Source organism: Prunus mume, linkage group LG7 (genome assembly GCF_029339155.1).
Source record: "Prunus mume cultivar Tortuosa linkage group LG7, ASM2933915v1, whole genome shotgun sequence".
Taxonomy (NCBI): Eukaryota; Viridiplantae; Streptophyta; class Magnoliopsida; order Rosales; family Rosaceae; genus Prunus; species Prunus mume.
The window spans coordinates 16,394,150-16,420,192 of NC_142704.1; the positions used below are offsets into that span (position 1 = coordinate 16,394,150).

At 35.4% G+C, this 26,043-nt stretch overlaps 3 protein-coding genes across 4 annotated transcripts; 1 reads left to right on the forward strand and 2 right to left on the reverse strand.

Annotated features, from left to right (window-relative positions):
* The first annotated feature begins 14,367 nt into the window (after window positions 1–14,367).
* Window positions 14,368–16,987, forward strand: CT-BMY (chloroplast beta-amylase). The gene is made up of 4 exons (XM_008231276.3): window positions 14,368–14,897; window positions 15,260–15,470; window positions 15,735–15,845; window positions 15,979–16,987. Exons 1-4 carry the CDS (start codon window positions 14,368–14,370, stop codon window positions 16,768–16,770), a joined length of 1,644 nt encoding a protein of 547 aa, XP_008229498.2. The 3' UTR covers window positions 16,771–16,987.
* Window positions 16,988–18,268: 1,281 nt separating this feature from the next.
* On the reverse strand, window positions 18,269–20,324 carry LOC103328870 (Putative membrane lipoprotein). Of its 2 annotated transcripts, none has more exons than XM_089041169.1 (3): window positions 20,142–20,324; window positions 19,899–20,020; window positions 18,269–18,512 (listed from the first exon to the last, which is right to left on the reverse strand). In XM_089041169.1, the coding sequence occupies exons 1-2, from the start codon at window positions 20,213–20,215 to the stop codon at window positions 19,909–19,911; spliced, it is 186 nt and encodes a 61-aa protein (XP_088897295.1). In that variant the 5' UTR covers window positions 20,216–20,324; the 3' UTR covers window positions 18,269–18,512; window positions 19,899–19,908. The 2 variants fall into 2 exon arrangements, with proteins under 2 accessions (XP_088897295.1, XP_088897294.1); XM_089041168.1 differs by lacking the exon at window positions 18,269–18,512 and adding an exon at window positions 18,775–19,071 and having other exon boundaries at window positions 20,142–20,293.
* An 877-nt stretch (window positions 20,325–21,201) lies between these two features.
* Window positions 21,202–24,451, reverse strand: LOC103339179 (wall-associated receptor kinase-like 3). The gene is made up of 3 exons (XM_089042105.1): window positions 23,500–24,451; window positions 22,592–22,780; window positions 21,202–22,459 (listed from the first exon to the last, which is right to left on the reverse strand). The coding sequence occupies exons 1-3, from the start codon at window positions 24,413–24,415 to the stop codon at window positions 21,294–21,296; spliced, it is 2,271 nt and encodes a 756-aa protein (XP_088898231.1). The 5' UTR covers window positions 24,416–24,451; the 3' UTR covers window positions 21,202–21,293.
* Window positions 24,452–26,043: the final 1,592 nt, after the last annotated feature.

Below are 26,043 nucleotides of genomic sequence, written 5' to 3' on the forward strand. Positions count from 1 at the left end.
ATCGCATAATTTTAGCGACGTAAACTTCGTCGCAGATTTTGTCGCGCAAAGATCGTGGAAAGACTTTGCTCGAAATTTTTTCAATCGTCGTGCAAAGAGACTTTGCGTGACGAAAAATATTGGTCGCTCAAAGTGACTTTGCGCGACGAAACATATTGGTCGCGCAAAGTCACTTTGCTGACAAAAAATTTATTAAAAAAATTCCCGCGTCCCATTTTTGGTACCAAATTTTTAGAGTTTTGCGCGATTTAATATTAATGTCACGACGAAATATTTTGGTTTTTGACTTTTTGTTTTATTATTTCTTTAATATTAATTTAATTATATTAATTATTTCGAATTTTTAATTTTTAAATTTAATTTAATTGTATGATTTTTTTCGTTACTTTAATTTAAATTGATATTAATTTAATTATATTAATTTATTCAAATGTTTACTTTTTAAATTTAATTTAATTACTTTAATTTAAATTGACATATTCAAAATAAAATTACATATGAAAAATAGTGATCAAATTATCCAATAAATATATATATATACAATATTCAAAATGTACACATAAATTAACAAAGTACAATAAAAAAAAAGGGATAATCTCCCCTAAAATTGTTATACCACAAATCCAACCCAAACTCCAATCCCTCCCCTTTACTCAACCCCAAACCCCACACAAACTCAAAACTAACTCCAAAAACACATATTAATGAAAAAAAATTAAAATTTGGAGAGAATCTACCTTTTGGCAAGATTGAGAGTGAGTGAGAATGAGAGAGAGAAATGAGTGTGAGAGAATTAGAGAAGATAGTGATAGAGAGATGAGAGAGTGAGTGAGAGAGAGAGAGAGATAGTGAAAAGAGAGATGAGAGAGTGAGTGAGAGTGAGAGATAGTGAAGAGAGAGATGATGAGAGATTAAGTGAGAGGAGTGAGTGTGAGAGAAATGGTGGGATTTGGGGAGAGGGAAAGAGAGAGGAGAGGAAAGAGTAGAGAAAGACATTGAGAAAATGGTGGATGAGTTATTTTCATTTTAAAAACCGTATCACTTTGCGCGACGAACGACATTGTTGGTTGCAAAGTTTTGAGCGACGAAAAATATTAGAGTATTGGTCGCAAAGTTTTGCGCGACGAATATTAGTATATTGGTCTCGCAAAGTCAAAAAAATCCCGCCTCCCATTTTTGGTACCCGCCCAAATTTTGAAATTTTTGCACGATGAATATTAGTATATTGGTCGCGCAAAGTCAAAAAAAAAAAAAAGGAGTTTCACTAAAACACCCAAAATGGAGGTTGAAATTATAAAAAAACCCAACACCCAAAACACTTTATAAACACACCCAAAACCCATCATTACACATACTCAAAACCCATTTATAAGCACACCCAAAAAGTTGACTTTGAGGTTGATTTTGGGTGTGTTTCTATGTTTAAATAGTGCTTGGGTTTTTTTATAAATACATGTCTAGGATTGGGTTTATTTATAAATTTGTATAAAAAATCCGCCTCCCATTTTGGTACCACTAAATTTTGAAATTTTTGCGCTGATTTAAATATACATAATGGTCGCAAAAGTCTAAAAAATTATATAAAAATTCCCGCGTCCCATTTTGGTACCATAAATTTTTGCGCAATGAAAATATATATTGGTCGCGCAAAGTCTAAAAAATATATTTTTTTCATCCCGCATCCCATTTTGGTACCCACCCAAATTTTTAGAGTTTTGCGCGACGAATTGTTGGTCGCAAAACTTTTGAGAGACAAAAATTGGTTCGTAGCACGATATTTATAAAAATAATTGTTATGAATAATAAAATTATTTTTTTTACGATTTAAAATATAAATAAGGTTAAAGCTACTTAATAAATGTATATACCAATTTCTTAAGTGTTATACGTACAAAATAAATAAATTTAAAGCTACTTAATAAGGAAATAAATATATATATATATACACACACCATTCAACGATCTAACCGTCAGACTTGTTTGTATATACTTCAAGATCGTATACCCCAAAAATCGTAAAAAACAAACATTCGGAGACCCAGTAACGGGACAAAAAATTTCAACGGTTCTTAATGAAAAATCACGATTTAACGGTTATTTTAACTCCGATTTTGATGATTTTTTACAGCTACACTCCTTGACCCTATATGAATACAATGAACTAATTTGATCGTCAATTTAAAATATTTACACTAGTGGATACCACAAAATCTTATGTTATATTTAACAAAAGTATAAATAAACTCTTAATTGTTAGTGAATATATTGTTTTGATGGCATACGCATTCAAAAAACTAGTTTCAACGATCCAACCGTCAAACTTATTTGTTTATACTTCGAGATCATATACGCCAAAAATCGCAAAAAATAAACATTCAGAGATCAAGTAACGGGATAAAACTTTTCGACGGTTATAAATGAAAAATCATGATTCAACGGTTATTTTAACTCCGATTTTGATGATTTTTTACCGCTACACTCCTTTACCCTATATGAATACAATGACTGAATTTGATCTTCAATTTAAAATATTTACACTAGTGGATACCACAAAATCTTATGTTATATTTAACAAAAGTATAAATAAACTCTTAATTGTTAGTGAATATATTGTTTTGATGGCATACGCATTCTACGAAACTAGTTTGAACGATCCAACCGTCAAACTTGTTTGTTTATACTTCGAGATCATATACGCCAAAAATCGAAAAAATAAACATTCAGAGATCAAGTAATGAGACAAAACTTTTCGACGGTTATAAATGAAAAATCATGATTTAACGGTTATTTTAACTCCGATTTTGATGATTTTTTATAGCTACACTCTTTGACCCTATATGAATACAATGAACTAATTCGATCGTCAATTTAAAAAATATATTTTCTAATAAAAACCCAATCCAAACAACAATAATATATTTTTCTAACAAAGATTTTAAAAAATAATTTTTTATTTTATTTATTTTTATAAGGACTTTGCGTGACGAAGTTAATTGTTTCGTTGCAAAGTAGCTTTGCGTGATTTAATTGTTTTTCGCGCGCAAAGTTACTTAGAGCGACAAATTTTTTTCGCCACGCAAAGTTACTTTGAGCGACGAATTATTTTCGTTGCTCAAAATTTGGTCGCGCAAGACTTTGAGCGACGACAAAGTTGGTCGCAAAAGTCACTTTGAGCGACGAATTATTTTTCGTCGCAAAGTTGGTCGCTCAAGGTTTTTCGGGACAAAGTTTTGAGTTTCGTCGCAAAGTGTGTTTTGTGACGAATAATTTTTCACACGCAAAATTTGGTCGCACAAGGGTTATTTTGTAGTAGTGCCACCACTATTCATATTCAGGTTTAGAAAAACACAAATTCCTTTACACCCTATTGCCAGATTATTCTTCTCTTTCAATCCAAAAAATCTACTACACTCTCATCTTCTCTTCACAAACTCTAAATATGGTTGAGAATCAACAAATCTTTTTAGTCACGTTTAAGTCAAGCTATAATTGTAGGATCTGCTCTTATGCAATCTCTGCAAGTTCTTCTCTTTTATCAATTTTAACAGTATACAAATAGTGGCTTATGGGTCGCCAATTGAGGTATGTAATGTGAGATTATTTCTTGGTTTGGGACTCATCCCATAATTATTGAGGATGTTGTGATCAAAGACTTGTTCTAATTCTGTTTATTATCAATACATCGCTATTAATACAACTATTTTTAATTTAATTCACAAGTTATTTGGTTCACAAGTTATTTGGTCATAAAAGACCAAAACAAATGAAAAAATCTCATCAAATATAGAGTGAAATATGTTCTAGGTTGGGTTGGGAATGTATTGTCTTTTGAACGACTTGAAAGGGTTCAATAATTTTCTACACTAGAGATTGAAGTTTCTCTTGCTGAATTTGACCTTTGTTTCAACTATTCAAGGCCAAAGCCAAAAGACTCAAACACAAATTGTAAGACGTGTGCTGTTGATGCAAGAAAAGAGCTTGATCAGTGCTGCCCTTATTTGGGCAAAATGAGTGATAACAAAAGCAAGTTCTGTTTATGGAACGACCAAGAAGATGAACCCACACAGTGTAGTTTAGGAAGATAGTGAGATTTTATTAGAAATTGTGAAAATTTGAATTAGAAGTTGGGGTGAACTTAGAATGTGAGGTGAACAAAGAGAAGTGTAGAGTTTAAATAGAAAAACTCTATATTAACTTATCATCCAATAAGTCTAAGGGAAACAATCCATAATGTCAAATTTGATCAGGTGACAAATTCTATTCTTTTTCATTGATCCTTCAAGAAACAAATTTCCAACACCCACAACTTCTATTTATATTTACCAAAGTTAGGAACGGGAGGGGGATTTTCATACACACTACCAAAGTGTCATGGGGTTTCAAACCTGAGACTACTGATCTATGAGTCAAGACCCTTTTCCGTTGGACTAGACCCCATTGGCCAATTTCTATAACAATTCACTCTCTATAAATGAGGATGTTATCATTCCAATTATACATAATATTAATGAGGTTAGCTGACTTATAAGTACTAAAAAAAACTCACTATATACTGATTTTTATTTCTCTCCTAATTTGTAGATTGCGAATTTCCTATTTTTATCCATTCAGAAATATTAATGGTGTTATTACCCTATGCCCTGTGTGGGTTGTTGCCTTTGATATGATGATATTACCATATGCCCTATGTGGGATGCCCTGTGTGGGATGTTGCGTGTATGGTTTCTAATAAGAGGTTTGGTTTTACATATGGTTAGATTTACAATTAAGTAAATTTAGGTTTTAGCCAAAAAAAAAATTTCACTTTTGGAAAAAGCCAAAGCTTTTTCAAAAAGACAGAAAAACCTCTCAACTTTCAAATCAAAGATATGCAAATGTAAAGGATTCCTTAGGAAATCCAAAAATAAATAAGGGCAATTTTGTCCATTTTGGCTTCTTTTCAAAAATTTCTCTCTCCTTTGTCTTTTTACAAAGTCTCCCTTACAATTATTACTTAATTGAACAGTTTGTGTTGTAAGTTTAATTATATATCTTGGTGGTATCAAAAGCAAATGATGATTTTAGCTTTGGTGACTTCATTCTGGATTATACTATAATCGTTGGGTTGTGATATCTCGTATTAAGAACTATGTGTGGTTTGATTCCTCGAACAGGATACGTAGGCAACCTACAATTTAACCTAGGTGCAACTGTAATGTCAAATGCGATACATTTTTCCTTTATGTCTGGTTTAATTTAACAAAATTGGATTTATGTTTTGTAGAGGGCCTGAGGCCATTAGAATTGTTGTTAGTTTTGTGTGTGGCTTATATATTGTTCGTGCTGAAAGATTGAGATTTTTTATCACATTGTTTTCTACAAGTGGAAATTTGGGAAATGCTCTACTTACAGGGAAGACTACCGAATTTTCGGCATAAGTATAAATCATTAAGTCACTATTTCAAAAAGGTTATGAGCAATTAAGAGCCATTCCACCCACGAGCCCAAGCCCGAGGGGGGAGGCAGCGTAAAATCCATTTCAGTGGGCCTGTCTTGCCCTGGCAAGATATGGGGCCCACGAACCCTGGCCCCTCAAGCAAGATCTGCCTAGGTCCAGCCCGAGTTTGTTGACGCAACAAAAAAATCTTATAAAAATCTACAAAAATTTCAGATTTTTTATTATTTATAATAAATACTTAATTGTAGTTTTCACTTCCTACACCAAAACTCTATACAAATTTCTCTCCTCATATCTCATGTGAATAGTTGTTGCCATGACAATTGGTGGAAACACCACAACCTTTTGCAAGACAGCAACTATTCACATGAAAAGTAGCTGCTAGCCCCTTGCCATGGCAAAGGGCAAATGGGTGGAGTTACTCTAAATAAAGAGGGCCCAACATGGATGTCGGTTTTGCACAGGTTTGTCACTAATTTCGAAGGAATCGAGACAGGTCCTGATAATGTATCCGGAGGAAGCTAATGATTATGCTCTTTCTCTTGATGACATTGTCCCCTATCTAATAAGAGGTGGTTCTGTTGGTTGTTGGGTCCGATTTGGCATTAATTTTTCATGCTATGATTTATTTGGTTGGCTTTTAGTGAGCTAATTTTATCTAGTTGATGCTCTGTATTTTATTTGGCTCATTGATTAATAATAATACTAGTTCAGGCTAGAACTCTCCTTATTTAGAGGGCTTGGATGCTTTGAATTCTATTTAGTTGAATTTGTTTATCAATGAAATTTCATCTTTTTCGCCCAAAAAAACTAAGATGTTTAGCCATAATGAGAGGTTGCTGTAGAAACACAGTCGTCCCTCGAGATTTTGAGGGTCTTGTGCGAAACTTAAATTGGGGCCTCACATAATCTAATACAAAAATACCATAAGGTCCCTTGCTGCCTCCAATAAGCAATATCTATATTTGATAGGAAAAAAATTGACAATCACAAATTAACGAGTAGTTGCACACAAATGTCATTAACAAATTAAATTATATTGCATTAAACATAAAATGAAACAACCTGACCCAATTTCCACTTTGAAATTCGGGTCAAAACTTGTTTAAAATCGACACATGGTGACTATGGGTCGTAAAGACCAAAATACCATGATAAACAATAACACAAGTGGAGGACTCCAACTCGTGGCTGCACATGCTAATCGTTTTGAGGATGCCACACGTAGTTCTTTCTTCATTCATAATCAGAATTTAACTGCTATTTAAACTGGTTCTAGGGTTGGCATTCTGGAGTATCGAGGACTCCGTTTATGATCCGTTAAATACTATACGATCTTGAGAACGTTTAAATTAACCTATCGAAAATGGTTACGATCCAACGGTACAAAACTATTGAACCCGGAAATCACACAAGATCCGTTAGGGATTCAAACGTTAACCAAATTGAGATCCGCAAAATCCTACGCGCTCGTGATGACACAAGGATCATTCTAAAACTGAATATGGTCTGCCAAGAGCGTGGGTGGCTTGATCAATTTTCGACCGGAAAAACTCCGAATCACCGCCCAAACTCCTAAATTAGGTAAACCACCCCATTTGGAACAATTTTTGTTCTTGGACATACCCAAAAAGTGGCTGTGCTCTCAAAACCGAAACCTAACTCGAATCGAGCTATCTATGCTTAAAATTTCTGAAATCATACCCAACCATCAGCTAGAGCATGAAAAATAGCTAGAAAATCATACCTCACTCGTCCGATTTGGTGGCTGGATGACAGAGAACGAAAGGTTGGAAATTTTGTCAAAACTATCCAAGATCACTGCTTTGTAGATTCGGCCACTATGGCGCGGATCGAGGCAAAGAAGGGTGTGGCTGGAAGAGGAAAGTTTGGTGGTTCGTTTGGCACGGTCTTGCTCGAATCGGAGCTGAGAGAAAACAGCTCCCAAAATCAGCTACTCCAGCCCCTCCGAATCCAGAAATTTTTGGGTTTATAAAATCTGAACTTCGAAATATTTACGGTTATGCCAATGAACTTCTTTTAATCATAACTCCTTCGTTACAACTCCGATTTGAGTCCACTATGTGTCTACGGACTTATGTCGCTGCGCTTTACGCAACGGTATAATTGAAATCCCAAAATTCCTTCCCGGTCAAAAAGTCAACTTTTATACCATTAAAATATTCTAGAAATATAGTGGTCTTTTATTGGAATAAATTAATAATTAAATATTAATTAAGGACCGTGTTGTTACATAAAAGCAACGACAAAAACAAACCTAAATATCCAAAAATCATTCACATTGTATTTGATGTCTTTATTTGAAGAATTAAAACTATTCGATCGAGAGCTTTTCCCAAAAAAAAAAAAAACACACAACTAGCACAATACAAATGTCTGAAAATTTATCTTCTTGAATTTTTAGAAAAGAAATCATCAATGAAATTTTCATAATCAAGTTTTGTAAGAAGTTCACTTTCAATTGAAATCAAAGCTAGCCCGTTTAATATTTCTTGCGACATAGTTGATCGCAAGTATGACTTTAACAACTTTAATTTTGAAAAACTTCTTTCTGCAGATGCAATAGTAAGAGGAATAGCGAATATAATTCTAATTGCAATGGATGCATTTGGAAAACAATTTAATCTTTTCAAGAAATTTAATATTGTAGTAGTTGTGAATTTTTCTTTTGGTAAAAGCTCTCGTAGAACTTTCAACTCAACAAATAAATCCTCCCCATCGACGTTAGAAAACTAGTCAATATTTTTCGATGTTTCCTTTTTTTAAAAGGTGTTTCTATTTTTTATTTATTATAATTATGTAAAGTTTGTTGTTATAATGCAAAAATAATATATATATATATATATGCGCGAATAGATTGACATGAAAGCTGTATATATAATAGAGCTAGAGTCACAAAATGAAAATATCTTATAGTTCTAGGAGAAGAAGATCTTTTCCCAAAATATCTTAGTCCTGTCTGTGTGTGTATATATATATATATGTATATAAGCGAATAGGTTGACATGAAAGCTGTATATATAATAGAGCTAGAGTCACAAAATGAAAATATCTTATAGTTCTAGGAGAAGAAGATCTTTGCCCAAAATATCTTAGTCCTGTCTTATGCAGATACAGTGCTTCAGTTCTCGAGTTTTAATCATGTGCAACTTCAGAGCCATTTTGCCATAGGTTTTAGGTTTTAGACATAAAAAATTTTCACTTTTGCTTTTTAAAAAGAAAAAACCACTCAACTTTCAAATCAAAACATGTATTGGATTCAAAATCTAAAAATAAATAAGATTTTGTCATTTCTTCTTTTAAAAATTTTCTCTCTCTTTTGCTTTTCCAAAATGTCCCTTGGACCATTGTGGTTGAACTCTCCTCTATTGGTTTCGGAGAACAATTTTACTCACCACCTTTAAAATAATGCAACATTTTAATTTTGCTGAATCTGTTTTGGTGAAGATGAATTTATACAAGGATGTTCCTATCAGGTTTGGATGACTTGTATTGATTAAGTGGATCACACTAGACTATACTATTATTTTGCTTAATCTGTTTCCTTAATTATTCAAGTTCTGTTGTTTTCAGACCAAAAACAAAAAGGTTATGTCGTTTCGGTTTGTGTTGTTTTTTTGGGAGGGAGTTGTTTTGGTTCACGTGTTGAAGAAAGTTACTATCTTTCTGCCATGTCGGCTACACGTCCGCCACACGAAGTTCTGTTGGCCGGCAATTTTCCACCAAAATTGATGACATAGAAATTAAAAAAAATTAACGGAAAAGAGAGTTTCAAAAAAAGATAGGTAAATTACAAACAAGGACTAGGTATGTTCTATTATACATATATAAATTCGGGTATAAAGTCGGGACCATTGCAATTAAAAAAACATATAGTAATTTGACATGTTTCTACTTTCCAACATTTGAATAAACTGAGGACCCGCAAAATGCAACATTTGTCAAAGTACTACTTTTCTTCAAAATTATTTTGGAATATAGTGCTGTCAAAATGCAAGTTTATTTGGAAAATATTTATTCTATGGCAACCGTTCCTTGGTGACCATGAAAGCTGTATATAGTAGAGCTACAGTCACAAAATGAAAATATCATATAGTTCTAGGACAAGAAGATCTTTTGCCAAAATATATTTGGAAAAATATCTTAGTCCAGTCTTATGCAGTTACTGTGCTTCAGTTCTTGAGTTTTAATCATGTGCAACTTCAGTTCTTGAGTTGGAAAAATATCTTAGTTCAGCTATTTCTTAAGTGGATTGTACTGGACTACACTATCATTTTGCGTTGTCACGTAACAAGAATAGCTCCAAATTTTTTCTCTCATTGCTAGATGTGAAAAAACTACTTTAAATTATAAACCCAAAAATTTAAGCATATAAGAGGTATACCATAAGCACAAGGAAATCATTTCCAAAAATTTCCTAGTAAAAAAAAACCTTTTTTGTTTAATGTTTGAGGAGTACTTAAAAGATAATTTGAACTGCAAATTACAGTCTCCTACAGTTGAGGTTTAGGCATTTTATATAATCTCTGAATTAGGCATCAAAGGTCTTTTATTTGTTATTTTTTGTTTCTTTTAAGGTCGGCACCTTAATTATTCAAGTTCTGTTGTTTTCAGACCCAACAAAAAAAAAAGTGCTGTTGTTTCGGTTTGTTTTGTTTTTTGTTTTTGTTTTTTAGGATGGGAGTTGTTTTGGTTCGCGTGTTGAAGAAAGTTGCCATCTTTTTGCCATGTCGGCTACACTTCAGCCAGACAAGTTTTAATATTCTTATGTTGTCCACTACCAAAGCTACCGTTGGCCCGAGATTTTCCACCAAAATTGATGACATAAAAATAAAAAATTAACGAAAAAGAGAGTTGCTAAAAAAATAGGTAAATTACAAACAAGGTCTAGGTATGTTCTATTATACATATATAAATTCGGGTATAAAGTTGGGGACCATTACAGTTAAAAAATATTTATTTATTTTTAAACTAAAATGATAATGACAATTAAAAATAATGAGGAATTTCTTAAATAAATTCGCGGGCCAATGAAGGGCTGGATGATCAGAATTTGCTTTTGTGACACAAGGAAAAGGACAGGGTACGTCTATGTGAGGGGATTTGAAATGTAAAGCACAACATTGGAGAACCACAAGCAAGATAAAGGAAATCATGAAGCAATGTCACATGGTCATGGAGACAATTACAACTGGTAAATATATAGTACGTACATTATGGTGCATATATAGTGTAAAAACATACACCACCTAATTTCATTGAAAATATAGGAGGATGCGTCATCATATTTTTCATGATAACAAAATTGAAAGTTCCAGTTGACCAATTGCACAAGACATTAATATAGGAATGTGGGGTTAGTCCTACAAAGAAAAGTCCCATAACATGTTTTGTAATCAGGATATTAAGGATTTTTCAATAAATCTGACCATAGAGAGACTAAGAAATGAAACTGTAATAAGAGCATCTCCAGTGGACTAGGTATCCCACAAGATAAAGCGTGTCACATTAACATTTTTAATTTCCAAAAAACTAAGTACCTACCAACTAACTCTTGGTCTAGTCACTATCCTTCTTCCTAATTTGACAGAGGCTCCCCATTGATCAAATTCCCCCTCCTCCATTAACATGGTAAAACTTGCATCATCCCTCACACAAGGCAACTATACTTTGTTGAAAAACATGAGGGAAGTTGGGGCCCAATCAACTTTATTAATGAAAAAAAACATCTAGTAATTTCACATGTTTCTACTTTCCAACTTTTGAATAAATTACGAGCCGAAAAATGCAACATTTGTCAAAGTACTACTTTGCTTCAAAATTATTTTGGGGGGAAATAATACACACTATTATTTACAATAATTTTTTTCTATTTTTGGCAAACTCTCATTTGTTCTTTTCACTTGGTTCTAAAATTTGAACCAATTCTCTCTCTCTCTCTCTCTCACCTAAGAGCAACTCCACCCATTTGCCCTTTGCCATGGCAGGGGGGACTAGCTACTATTCACGTGAATAGCGGTTGCCTTTGCAAAAACAATGTGTGTTTCCACCATGTTGTCATGGCAAAGAGCAAATACTATTAATTTATTTTTATTTTTTTTACAAATTTGTTTACCTAAACAATTAATTTGGATAATATTTTTGGATAAGATTTTTAGGTTCGTATGTGTCAATATTTATTATAAAATTCATATCTCAATCGGATAAAATTTTCGGATAAGATGATAAATAAAAATACAATTTAAAAGTGAATAAAATGTTGAGTAAAAAGTGAATAATAGTAGAAATAGAAGAAAATGCATGAGGATTTAGTGTTGAGAGTGAAGAATATTGGTAGGTATTTATAGAAAAAAATTCCATAATTTTTTGGTATTTTAAAAAAAAAATTAGGATTTTTTTCATAATTTTATAGCAAAAAAAAAGCCCAGTTGTTGGATTGGAGGAGAGCAAGCGATCAGAGCGCCCAGACGACGACACATGTCTTCTAGCTGTTGGTGGAGAGCTGGGTTGACGTCAGCGCACGCTATCATCCCCCCTCAGGCTCGAACTCGGGCAAGAGCTGCCTTTGGGCCAACCTGTTTTCGTGGGTCCCACCTCCAGCCCGAGCAAAAGTGGCCCGCTTGAATTGGCTTTTTGGCTTGGACTCCCAACCCCACCCCCCCGGGGGCTTGGGCTTCTCAGTGGAGTTGCTCTAACAAGTCCCTTTTGGATTGATTTTTCCTTGCAATTTCTGTGGGGTTTCTTCCTCAACGCCCCTTATGAATTGAGACAGAAGGGGTGACTCAGATTGAGAGACTGAGGAAAGTTGAAGAGATAAGGTTTCATGGCCTCCACAAAAATACTTATGGTAGACCTAACAAGTACGTGGCAACGGCTAAGCACAAACCAATTTCATCATCACTTGAAAGACCAAAGTATCCACAGCAAGCTCCCAGAGATTCGAATTCATCTTGGTCCTAGGCCAATAATAAAGGACCCCCACTTTCGTAAACTCTCTTTGAAATTCTGTCCTTAGCATTGCATTTCACACCATCTTTGCTTCGTGTAATCCACGTCTTTGTTGCTTAATCTCTTGTTTTTTTTTCCTACAATTAGGAGTGATTATAGGGAAAAGGAAGATTCTAAAACACAATTTATTATTATTATTATTTTTAATCATCACACCTGATTAGGCTTCAACAGGTCCAAAAACACAGATGGTGCACGTGCCTGCCTGCTTGGAACTATTTCTCTATTGCTCGTCACAAATCTCAAACATCTTATTTCTGATTAATTACAACAGAATAAAATAACAGAAAAACATAAAATAAAATAAAAATAGTAATGCAAATATTTGGAGATTATAATATATACAAAGCAACTCCGCGCAAATTGTGCCCTTGATGACTCCAAGAACTCAAGGCTTTGGCCCAGGCGTTTTGTCATATGCTAAATTTGAAATAAAATAGGTAGGAATAAGAAAATATAGGTCGACATAGATATAAAGATGACCTCCAATTAAACAATGCGGCATTATTTGGTCAAAAATGCCAAAAGTTCTGGGATGGCGCGGTCATATATGTCCCTCTAACATTTGCTCACTCGGTACGATGCTTGTTGACGGTGTAATGGTCGTATACGCTCATTTATCACATCTACTCATCACGTGTGTACTGGCGTCAGCTATACTAAATCTTTCTCAAAACAAAAACAAAAACAAAAAGTCAATTTACGAGGAATCAGTCAATTAAGGAAATGTGAAAACACATGCCAAGTCATGAAAGCAAGTTAAAGTTTGAATACTTCACTTGAGGGCATATTGGAAAGACAAAATCCAAGAGAAATGAAAGCAAAGACTTTGTTACAACCGCATGCCACCATTCCGCCTAAATGACAAGAGCCTCTCCTCTTTCTTATCCTAAATGAAGCAAAACCAATTAAATTTCCTAATTCTGAGATCTTTTGTGATCGACTAAAATGCAGGGTCTATGAGAGAGCACATAGACCAAGCATTACAGTAGCCATCCAAACAACAGCTTCAATTTTAGTCTCTTGACACGGTTTTAAGGATAAATGAACAGACTTAAATTAAGAAAAAAGTGTGACAGATGAAATTAACATGGACTTTCCTTCAAAATATCAGAAGGGTATGTATCAGCTGAAGATATTTTATCACATCCAATTCCGAATATCCAACCAAGATGCATGCAAGCATATGCTTGAAACTTCAAGTGTGTTGAGCACTCTAAAAAATCTATGGTAATTTATCCAAATAATGCATACCATCTTATGATTAATATTCCCCTGAAATTCACTTCTAAGTCGAGGCAAACTGTTCAGTTCTAAGTAAATATAGTGTATTACGAGAGTATGGTCATGTGATATAATTCGTCTATTATGTTATAATATGAATTTATATTATAACACATGAACATATTACACCACGTAATCATATTCCAATACTATGCAATAATTTCCCATGTTCAAAGCAGCATTTGAATCTCAAAATATAGGATAAACAAAACCACTAAAAGTTGTTTAAGATTTGAAGCTTTTTTTCAAAATCAGGGACCACCTGTACTACACTCAAAATTTGATAGAGATTCAAATGTTTTGCAATTAATAAGAATGGAAGAGGTGTAACCACGTATAGAGAAAACAACTTTGAAAAGTTTGCTGACTCAGACCAACAAATATAAAACAAAATAAAAAGACAAAATGATCTGGCCTAGTTGCACTTTTTCACTTTTCAACTAGAGCCCACCAGACCGGCCTAAGTAAAAAAAAAAAAAAAACAGAGCCCACCAGCATTATCTCCTTCAAAGAACATCAAGAGGGAATGTGTTTTTATAAATAGACACACAACCCCTTCATCCAATCTCATCACTTTTTTTGCTCTCTTCCCTTCAAAACACTTTTACAGAAATTAAATGACGTTAACTCTGCGTTCTTCAACGTCTTTCATCAATCTTAATGACCACAAAAGCCTAAAAGCCTCTGATGAGTCTTCTGGGACAATTTGCTATGCGCAAATCAAGCCAACATGCCGTCTCCGGGCAAAGAGTTCGATGCAAGAGACGCAGCTCTTGCGCGAAAAGACCTTAATGACCGCTGGCACCGATGGAAGGAGAGAGATGCTTCATGCACTTCCCAATATTGCTCACAGCATTAATGGTTCCAAGGTGCCTGTGTACGTGATGCTTCCGCTTGACACTGTGAGCCATGGAGGGCATTTGAACAAGCCAAGAGCAATGAATGCTAGTTTGATGGCCTTGAAGAATGCAGGAGTTGAAGGAGTTATGGTGGATGCCTGGTGGGGATTGGTGGAGAAAGATGGGCCTTCCAAGTACAACTGGGAAGGGTATGCTGAGCTCGTGCAGATGGTGCAGAAGCATGGCTTGAAGATCCAAGTTGTCATGTCTTTTCATCAGTGTGGAGGAAATGTTGGAGACTCATGCAGGTATGTTTATGGCTCTAATTGCACTATTTCATGTTTATTGTTCTCTATGAGATTTAGTAAAAGGTGAAAAGATGTCTGAAGGTGGTTTTAGGATGGCTAGAAGCGCTTTAGAATATCCGAAATCACTTTTGACAGAATATAAAATATAAGTGCTTTTGGATTAGAATTTAGAAAAGCACGTTTTAGTGTCACTAATAGTCTATAACCTGCATAGTGTTTTGGAATTACTCTCTCCAAGTCATTAATTACTAAGGACCCAAGAAACTCTGTTTACATATGTTTCTGCCAACAGTTAATCCATCTCCAGCAGGTGTGGATTTATGCCCTCAATTTACTAAACCATCATTTTTATGAATTTTCAGCATTCCTCTACCTCCATGGGTGCTAGAAGAAGTCAGCAAGAACCCTGACCTTGTTTACACAGACAAATCAGGTAGGAGGAATCCTGAGTACATATCCTTGGGATGTGATTCATTGCCTGTTCTCGGAGGAAGAACACCGATCCAGGTTTACACTGACTACATGAGAAGCTTCCATGACAGATTCAGAGATTACTTGGGCAATGTTATTGTGGTAAGCATCTGCAATAAACAAAAAGTCCATTTGATGCTATTATTTTGGTAGCAGGCAATCAACAATTCAGAAAGCTAGACATAAACAGATCTCTGTTTGTGTTCCACCAAAAAAGAGAGAGAAAAAATCATCAAACAGAACAAAACTAATTTGGATAAGAAAACTTACTAATTCAATCAATATTTTCTCTCCATTTAAAGTCATTTTAAAGTTTTCCAGCAACTTGCTTCAAAATTAGAAACTCAATTTCAGCTACTTCTGCAGGAAATTCAAGTGGGGATGGGTCCTTGTGGGGAGCTCAGATATCCAGCTTATCCAGAAAGCAATGGAACTTGGAGGTTTCCTGGAATAGGAGAATTCCAATGTTATGACAAGGTAATTCTTGGGAACAAAAGGCATTTATCCATTTTTGTTGACCCAGTAAAATGACCCTAAATAGAACCACATCATAATTTGATAAAATGTTTGGTATATTTTTCATTCCTGAACAAGCTTTTATGTGATGCAGTACATGAGAGCTTCCCTGGAAGCATCAGCAGAGGCACTAGGAAAGAGAGATTGGGGAAGAAGTGGACCCCATGATGCCGGCCAGTACAATCAGTTTCCTGAAGACACCGGATTTTTCAAAAGAGATGGAACTTGGAACACTGAGTATGGACAGTTTTTCATGGAATGGTACTCCGGAAAGCTACTCAGACACGGAGATAGAATACTGACAGCTGCGAAAGGAGTATTCCAAGGATCTGGAGCTAAACTATCCGGAAAAATTGCTGGGATTCACTGGCACTATGGATCAAGATCACACGCGGCGGAATTAACTGCTGGCTACTACAACACTAGACATAGAGACGGTTACCTACCAACAGCCAGAATGTTCAGCAAAAATGGGGTGGTATTAAACTTTACCTGCATGGAAATGAAAGACAGAGAACAGCCTGCACATGCAAATTGCTCACCAGAAGGGCTAGTGCGGCAGGTAAAAATGGCAACCAAGAGTGCTGGAATTGACCTTGCAGGAGAGAATGCATTGGAGAGGTATGATACTGGTGCATTTGAACAAGTTTTGGCAACAAGTAGATCAGACTCCGGCAATGCCTTAAGTGCATTTACATATCTACGGATGAACAAGAGATTGTTCGAAGGGGACAACTGGAGGAACATGGTTGAATTTGTGAGAGGCATGGCAGAAGGTGGCCGGAACAGAAGTCTGTCAGAATGTGACTCCACTGGGAGCAACCTCTTCGTTCGTTTCATCAAAGAGAAGAATGTCAAGAAAACGAAGGAAACTGTTCTTGTGTAGAGATTTTAGAAATTATTTATGTGCATCTTCATGTACAAACAGAGTATAGCTTTATTACTGTGATATAGGAGGAGAAAAGAGAGTTAAATACAGTGAGAGAGAGAAGTATAATTATATGCAAACACCATTATTGGCATCAGATGCTGATTATGTAAGATGGTTTTTAAAAAAATTCTTGCATATGTCTCCATACATGAATGGCCAGTTGTTCATTCAACCCAAGTATTATTAATTTAGTTTATGGGGATGTTTAGATGACTCTTTTAAATGGTTGTAAGTCCAGTGTGTTAAATAATAATATGCAGTTAAAGCCCTTTTGCTTCTGCATAAAAACATCCAAGAACTTTGAACATTCTCATCAGTTTCTCTGTTCTTTTCTTATAGCCTCAATATACCTATATTATTGGAAATGGAAGACTCAAACTAAAATGTTCTGATCCACAGAATGTTAGAAACAAAGGAACACATAAACTCAACAATAAAAGTTTATGTGCGAAAAATGGATGCACACATGGCTTTTGGAGTATAAAGCAAGTACAGCTCCTAGGGTTAGCAAATTTCGGCTGTGGTCTGGAGTTGGGTTCGAGTAAGTTGCACTCTCAACCCCTTTTCTGTTTTTCCTTTTTTTTTTTTTTTTTTTTTCCCACATACATGAAAATTTAAACCTAAGATTTTCACCTTCTTCAGTTTCTGTTATATCTATTTAAGGACTAAGCTGCCTTACCTAACCGAGATTAGTATGCTACTATTTTTTTGGACCTTTACCCCCATCTACCCCAAAAAGAATTATTGTAGCTGTGTATTATGCTTCACCTAGATAGTTCCATTTGGTTTTAACTAGCTAGAAACCTTCTCAACTATCTTGGCTAGAAGCGTACTTAACACAGATATCACTGCTCCCTCTGCTCTTCACAACTCTCCATTTATTATCGCCTTGATCTAGGATTTCTGTAGGCTAAGAGGATTTGATTTAGAAAAAAAACCACCGTTCGGATCAACATAATTAAAGAAAAATAGACATAATAGGAGCAATTAGGAGCATCTTTACTTTTAGAAATTAACTAAGAGAATCATGTTTATTTTTCTTTGTTTTTTTTCTAGTTCTAGAATTGAAATTAGGAGCATCGTTATAGAAAATTCTCAACTTCTCAACCCAATGCTGAATTCCTCCTACAATTCTAGATCAGCTGCTTGAGCCCAGTCTTTTCTGAGTTTTTTAGGCGTCCCTGGCTGGCGTAGTCTATATGGTAAACTCAGGTTCTTGCCACTACATGAAGGTTTTTTTATTTATTAAATTTTTATCAGATATTGGTTATCTTACTGAATTATATATTTGTATTCCTAACATATATGTCTCTTTGGCAAAACCAATAGAACAATATTTCTTCTAAGTTGAGAGGATAATTTTTTCCATGCATAAATATATATTTTTTAACGGATAATCATTTTTCCAAATGTTTCTTCTTTTTCCCGCTTATCTGGTTACTAGGTTCTACTGTTTTTACCCAAATGAAAATGTAACATAAATTTAAATTATTTGTAATTCTTTTCCAGCACTTTACAATATTAGCTCTCAACCACAGCTGAATCTAAATCAATGCTAACAAGCATGAGCTATGAATCGCGTACCCCAACCACTTAGCCACTAAGTTTGCAGAGACACCACAACAGTATGGGGTAGCCGATTTCTCTTCCGAGATGCTGTAAGATGATTTTAGCTTTTCAGGAAACTAAAGAAAACACTGCATGGAAAATGCAAAGAACAATCTTCATTAGTTAATCATCATGACGGTGACCGAAGCCAGATTGAAAAAGTAACCCTGCCTCATTAATCAGAGAAAATCCATGACCAATACCAACTACATTATATAAATTCATTCAGATCTTTTTTAATAAGAAAAACAGCTTTCATTAATAAAAGAAAGAAGATTACAACACAAGGAACAAGTCCCTTACAAGAAAATCTATGAAGAAACCGTCTAGAGACTAAAGGAACAAGAAACGGCACTCAAAACAGAAGAATCTAAGTTCATTCATAATTTAACGACTATCTCACGATAGAAATCTGTATCTTAGAAGTCAGTCAGCATACAAAAGGTTTTGAAATATCATCTGAACTATACAGGACGGCACATTCCGCCCTCAAGGATAATGTTAGAAGAATGGAAAACACTGCCAAATATGATGCAATGGAGTGCATTTAATGAAGGCGTCAGACATTGCTTTTCTCAGTTCCAAGCTTTAAGGATCAAAGTGACTTCCTCACTGCCCACTTGATGCCATCAACCTTGACCCAAGCACCTGAATATGTCACAATCTAAATAAAACTTCCATAGTTCATAGTACATGAATCAAATTTAAATTTGAGTTTCAGACAAACATGAATTCATGTCCTAAAGATATTTTCTCCAATAGAGGGAAACCGTGAGAAAATTATATAAGAACAATAAAACATGAGCTTACACGTACACGTACTCCAAAAAGACATGAGCATCTACCATCTAGGTTCAAACACTACTCTAATTAATCACGGTTGTCAAAGAGAAGGTACGGATATATCATCCCCTCAACCATGATTGCGGTAAGGAAATAAACTAAAGAACCAGTTCAAACTGAGAACTGATCTTTATCAGCTATACGAACATATGGTTCCAATTCAGGATCATCATGTAAATCATCAAATTTCACCAATAAGGGAAGAAGATGAAGCATTGACAGGAATATTATAAACATCCTTTCTTTTGGGTTTCAGTCATCACAAACGTTTGGTTCGTAAAAAGTGCAAAACAGGCAAAACAAAAACAGAGAACCTATAAACCCATTGGTCAATTCGGTTTTTCGTATCATATACTTTAACTTCTATATATATATATATATATATATATTCTTAATTTGGCATTCCATTCTCTCCCTCAATCCAAAATCAATTACAATTAAGGCACCAAATCAGAGCACTGAAAAATTCATGACATTTTCCAAGATCAGTTACTAGTGATCATCACTCATTACTTCAAAACTAAAATAAAGGACATACAAATCAAACCCAATTCAGCATACCCAATTAAAATTGTTAATACCAAAACAACAACAACAAAAAAGAACTTTTGGGAGTGAGAGAGTAAAAGTACCCCAGTGAATTCAAGCATGAGGTGGTGGTGGTGGATCGGAGTTGGGATTTTGACGGCGAAGATCGTCGATCAAGCTGCCCAGCTCTTTGCGAGCAGATTCTCTCCCGAACATGAACCCGTACCTGCGAAAAAGAAATTGGCAACGGTTCAACGGATTGCAGGTACTGAAAGAAAGGAATGTGGGGAACCTGATTCCCGAGAATGTGACAGAGAGTAAGGGAAAAAAAGAAAACTGGAAAGTACCAGCCGGAAACCGCAGAGAAGACTGTTGCAGTGACAACTGTCTGAACCAGAGTGAAGGATTTCTCCATTTTCATGAATTGGGGTTTGGGAAACAAAAGACAGAACTAGTGATATTCGCGAGAGTGAGAGAAAGGCATTTTGAGCTTTCGGGGTTTTAAAGGGTTTTGACGCAAAAAGCGAAAATAAAAAATAAAAAAATAGTGGAACTCCTTGAAGTTTTTAATGTTTTTTTTGGGCAGAGTTTTTGATGTTTTTACAAAGACTTGTGAGGTTTTGAGCTTGAGGTTTAAAATTATTTTCACAAAACTTCATCCCTTAATTTTCTACCTAAAGATTGATAATGATAATGTTAAACTACGGGATTCGATTGCATATAGGGGTGGAATTTGAATTGGTAAATCAGTGAGCCGAACCAAAATGAACCCAAAAAAACTGAAAAATTTGATTTTAGCTTCAACTAGTTCGATAACCAAACCAAGTATATTAACGGTGGCCTATATGTGATATATAAGCCATTTTTACTATGAATTTAAAATTTTAACTTCATGCCAATCGGTTCTGACCACGGTGGTGGTGGATTCCCCCTCCCCCTCATGGCACCCAAAGTCAAACCCTTTTAAAAGAGCTAAAAGCACTTCTAGCAACATTTACTAGAAAAGTTGTTAGAAGGGCTTCTCCCTCATCTTCATTACGGTCTCACGCCCCCTTATTTTGCTCACAGTCTCATACCCTCCATCCACGTCTCCAACACCAACACCAACACCATCATCCATTATCTTTTTAGTTGAATCTCTTTGAATTCATTGATGGATTAATGGATGGGATCAAGTTGAGTTTTATTTTTGGACTTCCAGTGATGATAAGCCAAGCCAAACAAGAAAATGTTGGATTAGTGGATGGGAGGGAGTTGAGTTTTATTTTTGGGCTTCAACTTTAAATTAGGAAATAGCTGGAAATTTGGTTTTATACACGAAATTAAGCTTCTTCTTCTTTCTTTTTTTCCCCCCAAGTACAAGTGTTGATGATGAAACGAGATCATAAGAAAAACATAACATATGTGTTCAACAACATTAAATGAAGCGAAGTTTATTCGATTAAAAGGAATTCACTATAACTTGTAGATGGCAACAATGGCATAAACCCATGTTTTTATTAGTAGCTAGCCGACACTTCTGAAAGTGATTCAACATCCCAATGCCCAACTGCATCATCTTCCACAAAATCAACCCCTTCAGAATTTTGCTCAGTACTAATGGAAGGTTTTCTTGACATTTGTACAGCCTCTAGCTCTGATGTGACCTCTCTCATTGCAGGACGGTTTCTTCCGTTCAAATTCAAGCATCTCCTTGCAAGGTTAGCGACAACCTGGATTTCTGTTTCAGAGCCCTCCTTCAGAACTCGAGCATCAACAATGTTAAACAGACGATCTTCTTGCATCGAGGTAATGAAATATGTGGCAAGACTTCTGTATTCTTTTTCTTGTGACCATGTTACTGCAGAAATTGGTTTTTGACCCGTCAAGAGCTCAACTAGGACCACTCCAAAGCTATAGACGTCACTTTTCTCCGTAAATTGGCTTGATTGAAAGTACTCTGGGTCCAAGTAACCAAATGTTCCATGTACACATGTGGTTAGATGAGTTTGGTCAATGGAAATTGATCTTGAAGTTCCAAAATCAGCAATTTTTGCTCTGTATTTTCTATCTAAAAGTATGTTGGCAGACTTGATGTCTCTGTGATATATGGGAACGGAAGCTGCACCATGTAAGTACGAAAGTGCTCCTGCAACTTCTGTGGCAATTTGCAACCGCATTTCCCATGTGAGTGGGAATTCCTCAATCTGCCCTTGGATATATTGAGAAAGAGTTCCATTCGGTATGAATTCGTAGACCAACAGTGGAACTTCGGTCTCTAAACAACAACCCATAATTTGAACCACATTTCTGTGGTTGATTTGTGAAAGAATTACAATCTCATTGATGAAATCCGAGAGTTTGCTTGTGTCCACCATTTTGGACTTCTTTACCGCAACAATTCTTCCATCCGCCAACATGCCTTTGTAAACGGTACCTTGACCTCCCTGACCAAGAATTCTATCAATACTAAAATTGTTGGTGGCCTTTTCTAATTCCTTCGAATTGAATAACTTGATTTTGTCAACATTGACTTCGCCAGACGATAACTGTTGCTCCAACAATAAACCACCATTTCGTTTGAAAAACATTTTGTTGCGTGCAATGGTTCTCCTTTTCTTCACGATTTTGTGTACCAACCATGCAACAATGAGTAGTAACCATACCCCAACACTGGAGCCAAGCCCTGCATCAATAGGTATTGAATTATATCTAAACATTTAGAACAACACTGTAACCTTTGAATAATATTACCATGGTGGAAGATACATATATATTATAATTTTGAGAGATGTAAGAAGATAGAAGTACTATATACCCGAAATAATAGCTAGGATTACAGTTTTAGAGGCCCGACCCGATGTGGTTCTGAAGTGGCATGCAAGGTCCGAAGCAAAATACGTACATCTACGGCCATTTATATTTGAGTAGCAGCTATAACCCCCAACCAAATTCTCACATACATCGCCTACTTCACACTTATTACTGCCTTCGCATTCATCAATATCTGAAATGATGATGACCCGAGATATGCTTCAGTCCAAACTCACACATATAAGAATCGCATATGTTCAAATTTTATCAAAAGGTGAAAAGATAATTAATACTAATTAAACTTTCTGGTACTAGAATAAACTCAATTCCAATACTAGTGTTGTACTTATTTTTTTTGAAGTTTTGGATGTGTGACTTTATGTTCTTCGATAGAGATATAACAGATCAGTAATCTAGATTATTAAGATAAACATATATTTATACATAACAAAAGAAAATAAAACTGGTGCGTTTCGCAACAGAAGGTTTGAAGCTACAAATAATTTCACAATTTCGACCAAAAAAAAGGGTAATTTCACAATTAATGGTTGAACTTAAAAAGATAGACTTCAATTAATGGTTGACCAGCCAAGGCCAGCACCCAACATGGACTCGTTCAGTCTTTGCAGAAACCTGGGGATGGTGAGGAAAATTAATAGTGCTGGTACATGGCTAATAAGAGGTCAGGATTTGTCTAATGACATGTTTTAGATGCCATTATTTCAACTCGTGTAAAATACCTAAATGGGGCTTTGGGCCACATCCAAATTATATTCATTAAAGTAAGCCCCCAAACGAACTGATCCACTCATCTCTTTTGAAAACATTTGATAAACATAAGGTTTCACAGACAAAAATGTTACTCGAAGTCTATCAATCTAAATCCAGAAAGAAGAGATTCAGTTTGCGTACCTTGACAAGGTTGGAGAAGATAAGGATTTCCTTCCATGCCCGGCGGACAGACACAAAACATTATGGTCCCATTGTAATCGTTACTGCTGGTGCAATAGGATGTTGATTGGTTAGCAGCAGTCAGGTCTGGTTTTTCTCTGAATCTTTCACCATAGTCATGTACGTTTAACATCCAGTCTAGCATCACAGGAACGCTGTCCATATCCTTCACGTCTCGAAACGTTAAGTTATTCGCAAACGAATTTTGGTCAACCAAAAATGCATACTTGCAATCGCCCATTGGATCTGACTTTGTTGGTGAATTTGATGGTATCTCAATACTAAGATTGGTGAGTTCATTTGTTAGAAGAGTACCTTGGCAACAGCCATTGCCCTCATTGCAGTTGTCATAGTCGCCGTCTGTATTGTTTTGACAAATCGACCCGCATCCAGCGACAGGCCCATGATCTGAGCGCATACGGGCAAAGAGGTCACAACCCACTGCAATGAATATGTTGTCTGTCCGAGAGTAAATGAAAGGACTGCCGGTCAAATTCTGGGGTTGGTTAGTTTCCTTTCCCTCGCAGCTGAAGAAAGTAATAGGGTTCTTAACCTGAACCGATTGCACGCCATAATTACTAAACGGAAAAATACTTAGCACCTCCAGGTTGACGCTCTTGAGAAAAGGCACTTGCCTGCTGTAATTAGCTGAGGTTGTATAGTTGTTGTGCCTGCAGTCTATTTGAAACCATTCATCTAAGTAACAATCTTTGTGAGGTCCAATCCCGAAAGGGTATGGGATGGCAACATCTCCACAATGCGTTGTGCAATTAGGCTTTGCTATAGGCGCTGATACTGCACTAGTTGTTGCAGCTCCATAGCAACAACTTGGTATTATTATGCGCCATAACAACAGAATAATGGATATGATATTCATTATTTATCAAACTGATTTGCAGAGTTTGATTTTTGCAGTCCAAATTGATGTATATCAAACTTTATATAGCTCCCAAAAAAGGCACATGAATTGACTTAAGTACGTAGGTTACATTTCGTTGATTTGTGCACACATGAATTTGCGTGGAAATTATAGTGTATGTTGTTTATAGCTAGCCTTGTTTGACTCATGCTATATAGAATTGGTCTACAAAATACAAAATTATAAGTAAATTATTATTTTTTGTATGTAGACTTCACTATATAGCACGAGTCAAAGGAGAAAGGACTTGGAAAACTAGGAAACCAAATTGAAATAAAGTTTCACCACTTTCAGGGCCTTATTATACCAAGTCCATTATTTTGCTTCTTCCCTGTTTCTTAAGTTTCCTATCTGATGTCTAGTAGTTAATGAAGTAATATCATTTTTATCACCTTGGGAAAGCCTTTCACACTAAAAAATGTTGAAAAACTTGAATGGCTAGAGCGGATCTGCTCCCCAATCGAGTTCGAATTTCCCTTCGTGTAGTTTATATTATATTAAAGTAGATTATCGCTTGTGTAAAAAAAATATATATGTTGGACTAGAAATAATAAAAGAAAAGCAGAGAAGGTTCAAAGTTGTTTATGATATTCAAAGGAAGACTTGATTAAAAAGGACAATACAAGGTGGCTTGATGGTGAAAGGCTGAGTTATGCTATCCACAGCATGATTTTGTAATCGTCGTTCTGTTCATAGTCAAAAGTTCAAATCAGAGCTACAAAAATATCAGCGAAACATTCAAAAATCAAAAGAAAAACAAAGCCAAATGATTGACTAATAGTTAATTAACAATCTATTAGCCAATCGACTTGAAACTAGATTCAAGAAAAGCAATTTCACAATTATCTCTGGTTGGGAAAAAGAATTCAAGGAAATATTGTGACACATTGATAATCATACACCGACTACTTAAGGGTTAACTGCAACCCTAAATGATAATTCTCAAGTCAAGTCTTAAACTCCCCTTCTTTTTATTTTTTGGACAAAATTCTTAATCTTCTCTGAGTAGGATAAAACTAAAATAAAAAATTAAGGTGCGGAGATGGTTCTTGTCACCTTCCTGCAGCTGCTTCAGGAATTAATGCTCATCCTTGATCCATGACTTTCTTAAGTCAATTGCACTCAACTGTACAAATTATTAAATTTTATCAACTGTTTTTAGAAGAAAAAAATAGAATGGAAAGGAATAATATTATAGAGAGAATTAAAAAAATATTGGGAATATGCAATTAATTTATGAAAGCAGCGAATGAGGAGATAGAGATCTCTTATCAGCATGGCCAGATCAAGCAAGGGAAAATAAAAGAATTGAGAGCTCGCTTGTGTTTGCCCTTTGTTGTGTCAAATAATTGAAATTATTCACACCAATGAGACAATAAAATAAAATAAAATATCTAAAACCGAAGATAAAACCACATGAGGAGATCCATGGTCTTCTTAAACTTCCATCATTGTTTATTCAATTTGCAGTACGCATCAAGAGAGAAAAACATGCTCTCCTTCAGTTTAAGCAAGGCCTTATGGATGAGTCCAATGTTCTTGCAACCTGGGGAGACAAAAGATTGTTGCGAATGGAGACGAATCAC

Excerpts from the sequence above, each read along its gene's own strand:
- CT-BMY (XM_008231276.3), top strand. The coding sequence starts at position 14,368 with ATGACGTTAACTCTGCGTTCTTCAACGTCTTTCATCAATCTTAATGAC. Across the intron at positions 14,898-15,259 it reads AATGTTGGAGACTCATGCAG|CATTCCTCTACCTCCATGGG; the intron begins GTATGTTTATGG and ends ATGAATTTTCAG. Across the intron at positions 15,471-15,734 it reads ACTTGGGCAATGTTATTGTG|GAAATTCAAGTGGGGATGGG; the intron begins GTAAGCATCTGC and ends CTACTTCTGCAG.
- LOC103328870 (XM_089041169.1), bottom strand. The coding sequence starts at position 20,215 with ATGAAAATGGAGAAATCCTTCACTCTGGTTCAGACAGTTGTCACTGCA. Across the intron at positions 20,021-20,141 it reads TTCTCTGCGGTTTCCGGCTG|GTACGGGTTCATGTTCGGGA; the intron begins GTACTTTCCAGT and ends TCTTTTTCGCAG.
- LOC103339179 (XM_089042105.1), bottom strand. The coding sequence starts at position 24,415 with ATGAATATCATATCCATTATTCTGTTGTTATGGCGCATAATAATACCA. Across the intron at positions 22,781-23,499 it reads TCTTCTCCAACCTTGTCAAG|ATATTGATGAATGCGAAGGC; the intron begins GTACGCAAACTG and ends TCATCATTTCAG. Across the intron at positions 22,460-22,591 it reads AATCCTAGCTATTATTTCGG|GGCTTGGCTCCAGTGTTGGG; the intron begins GTATATAGTACT and ends CTATTGATGCAG.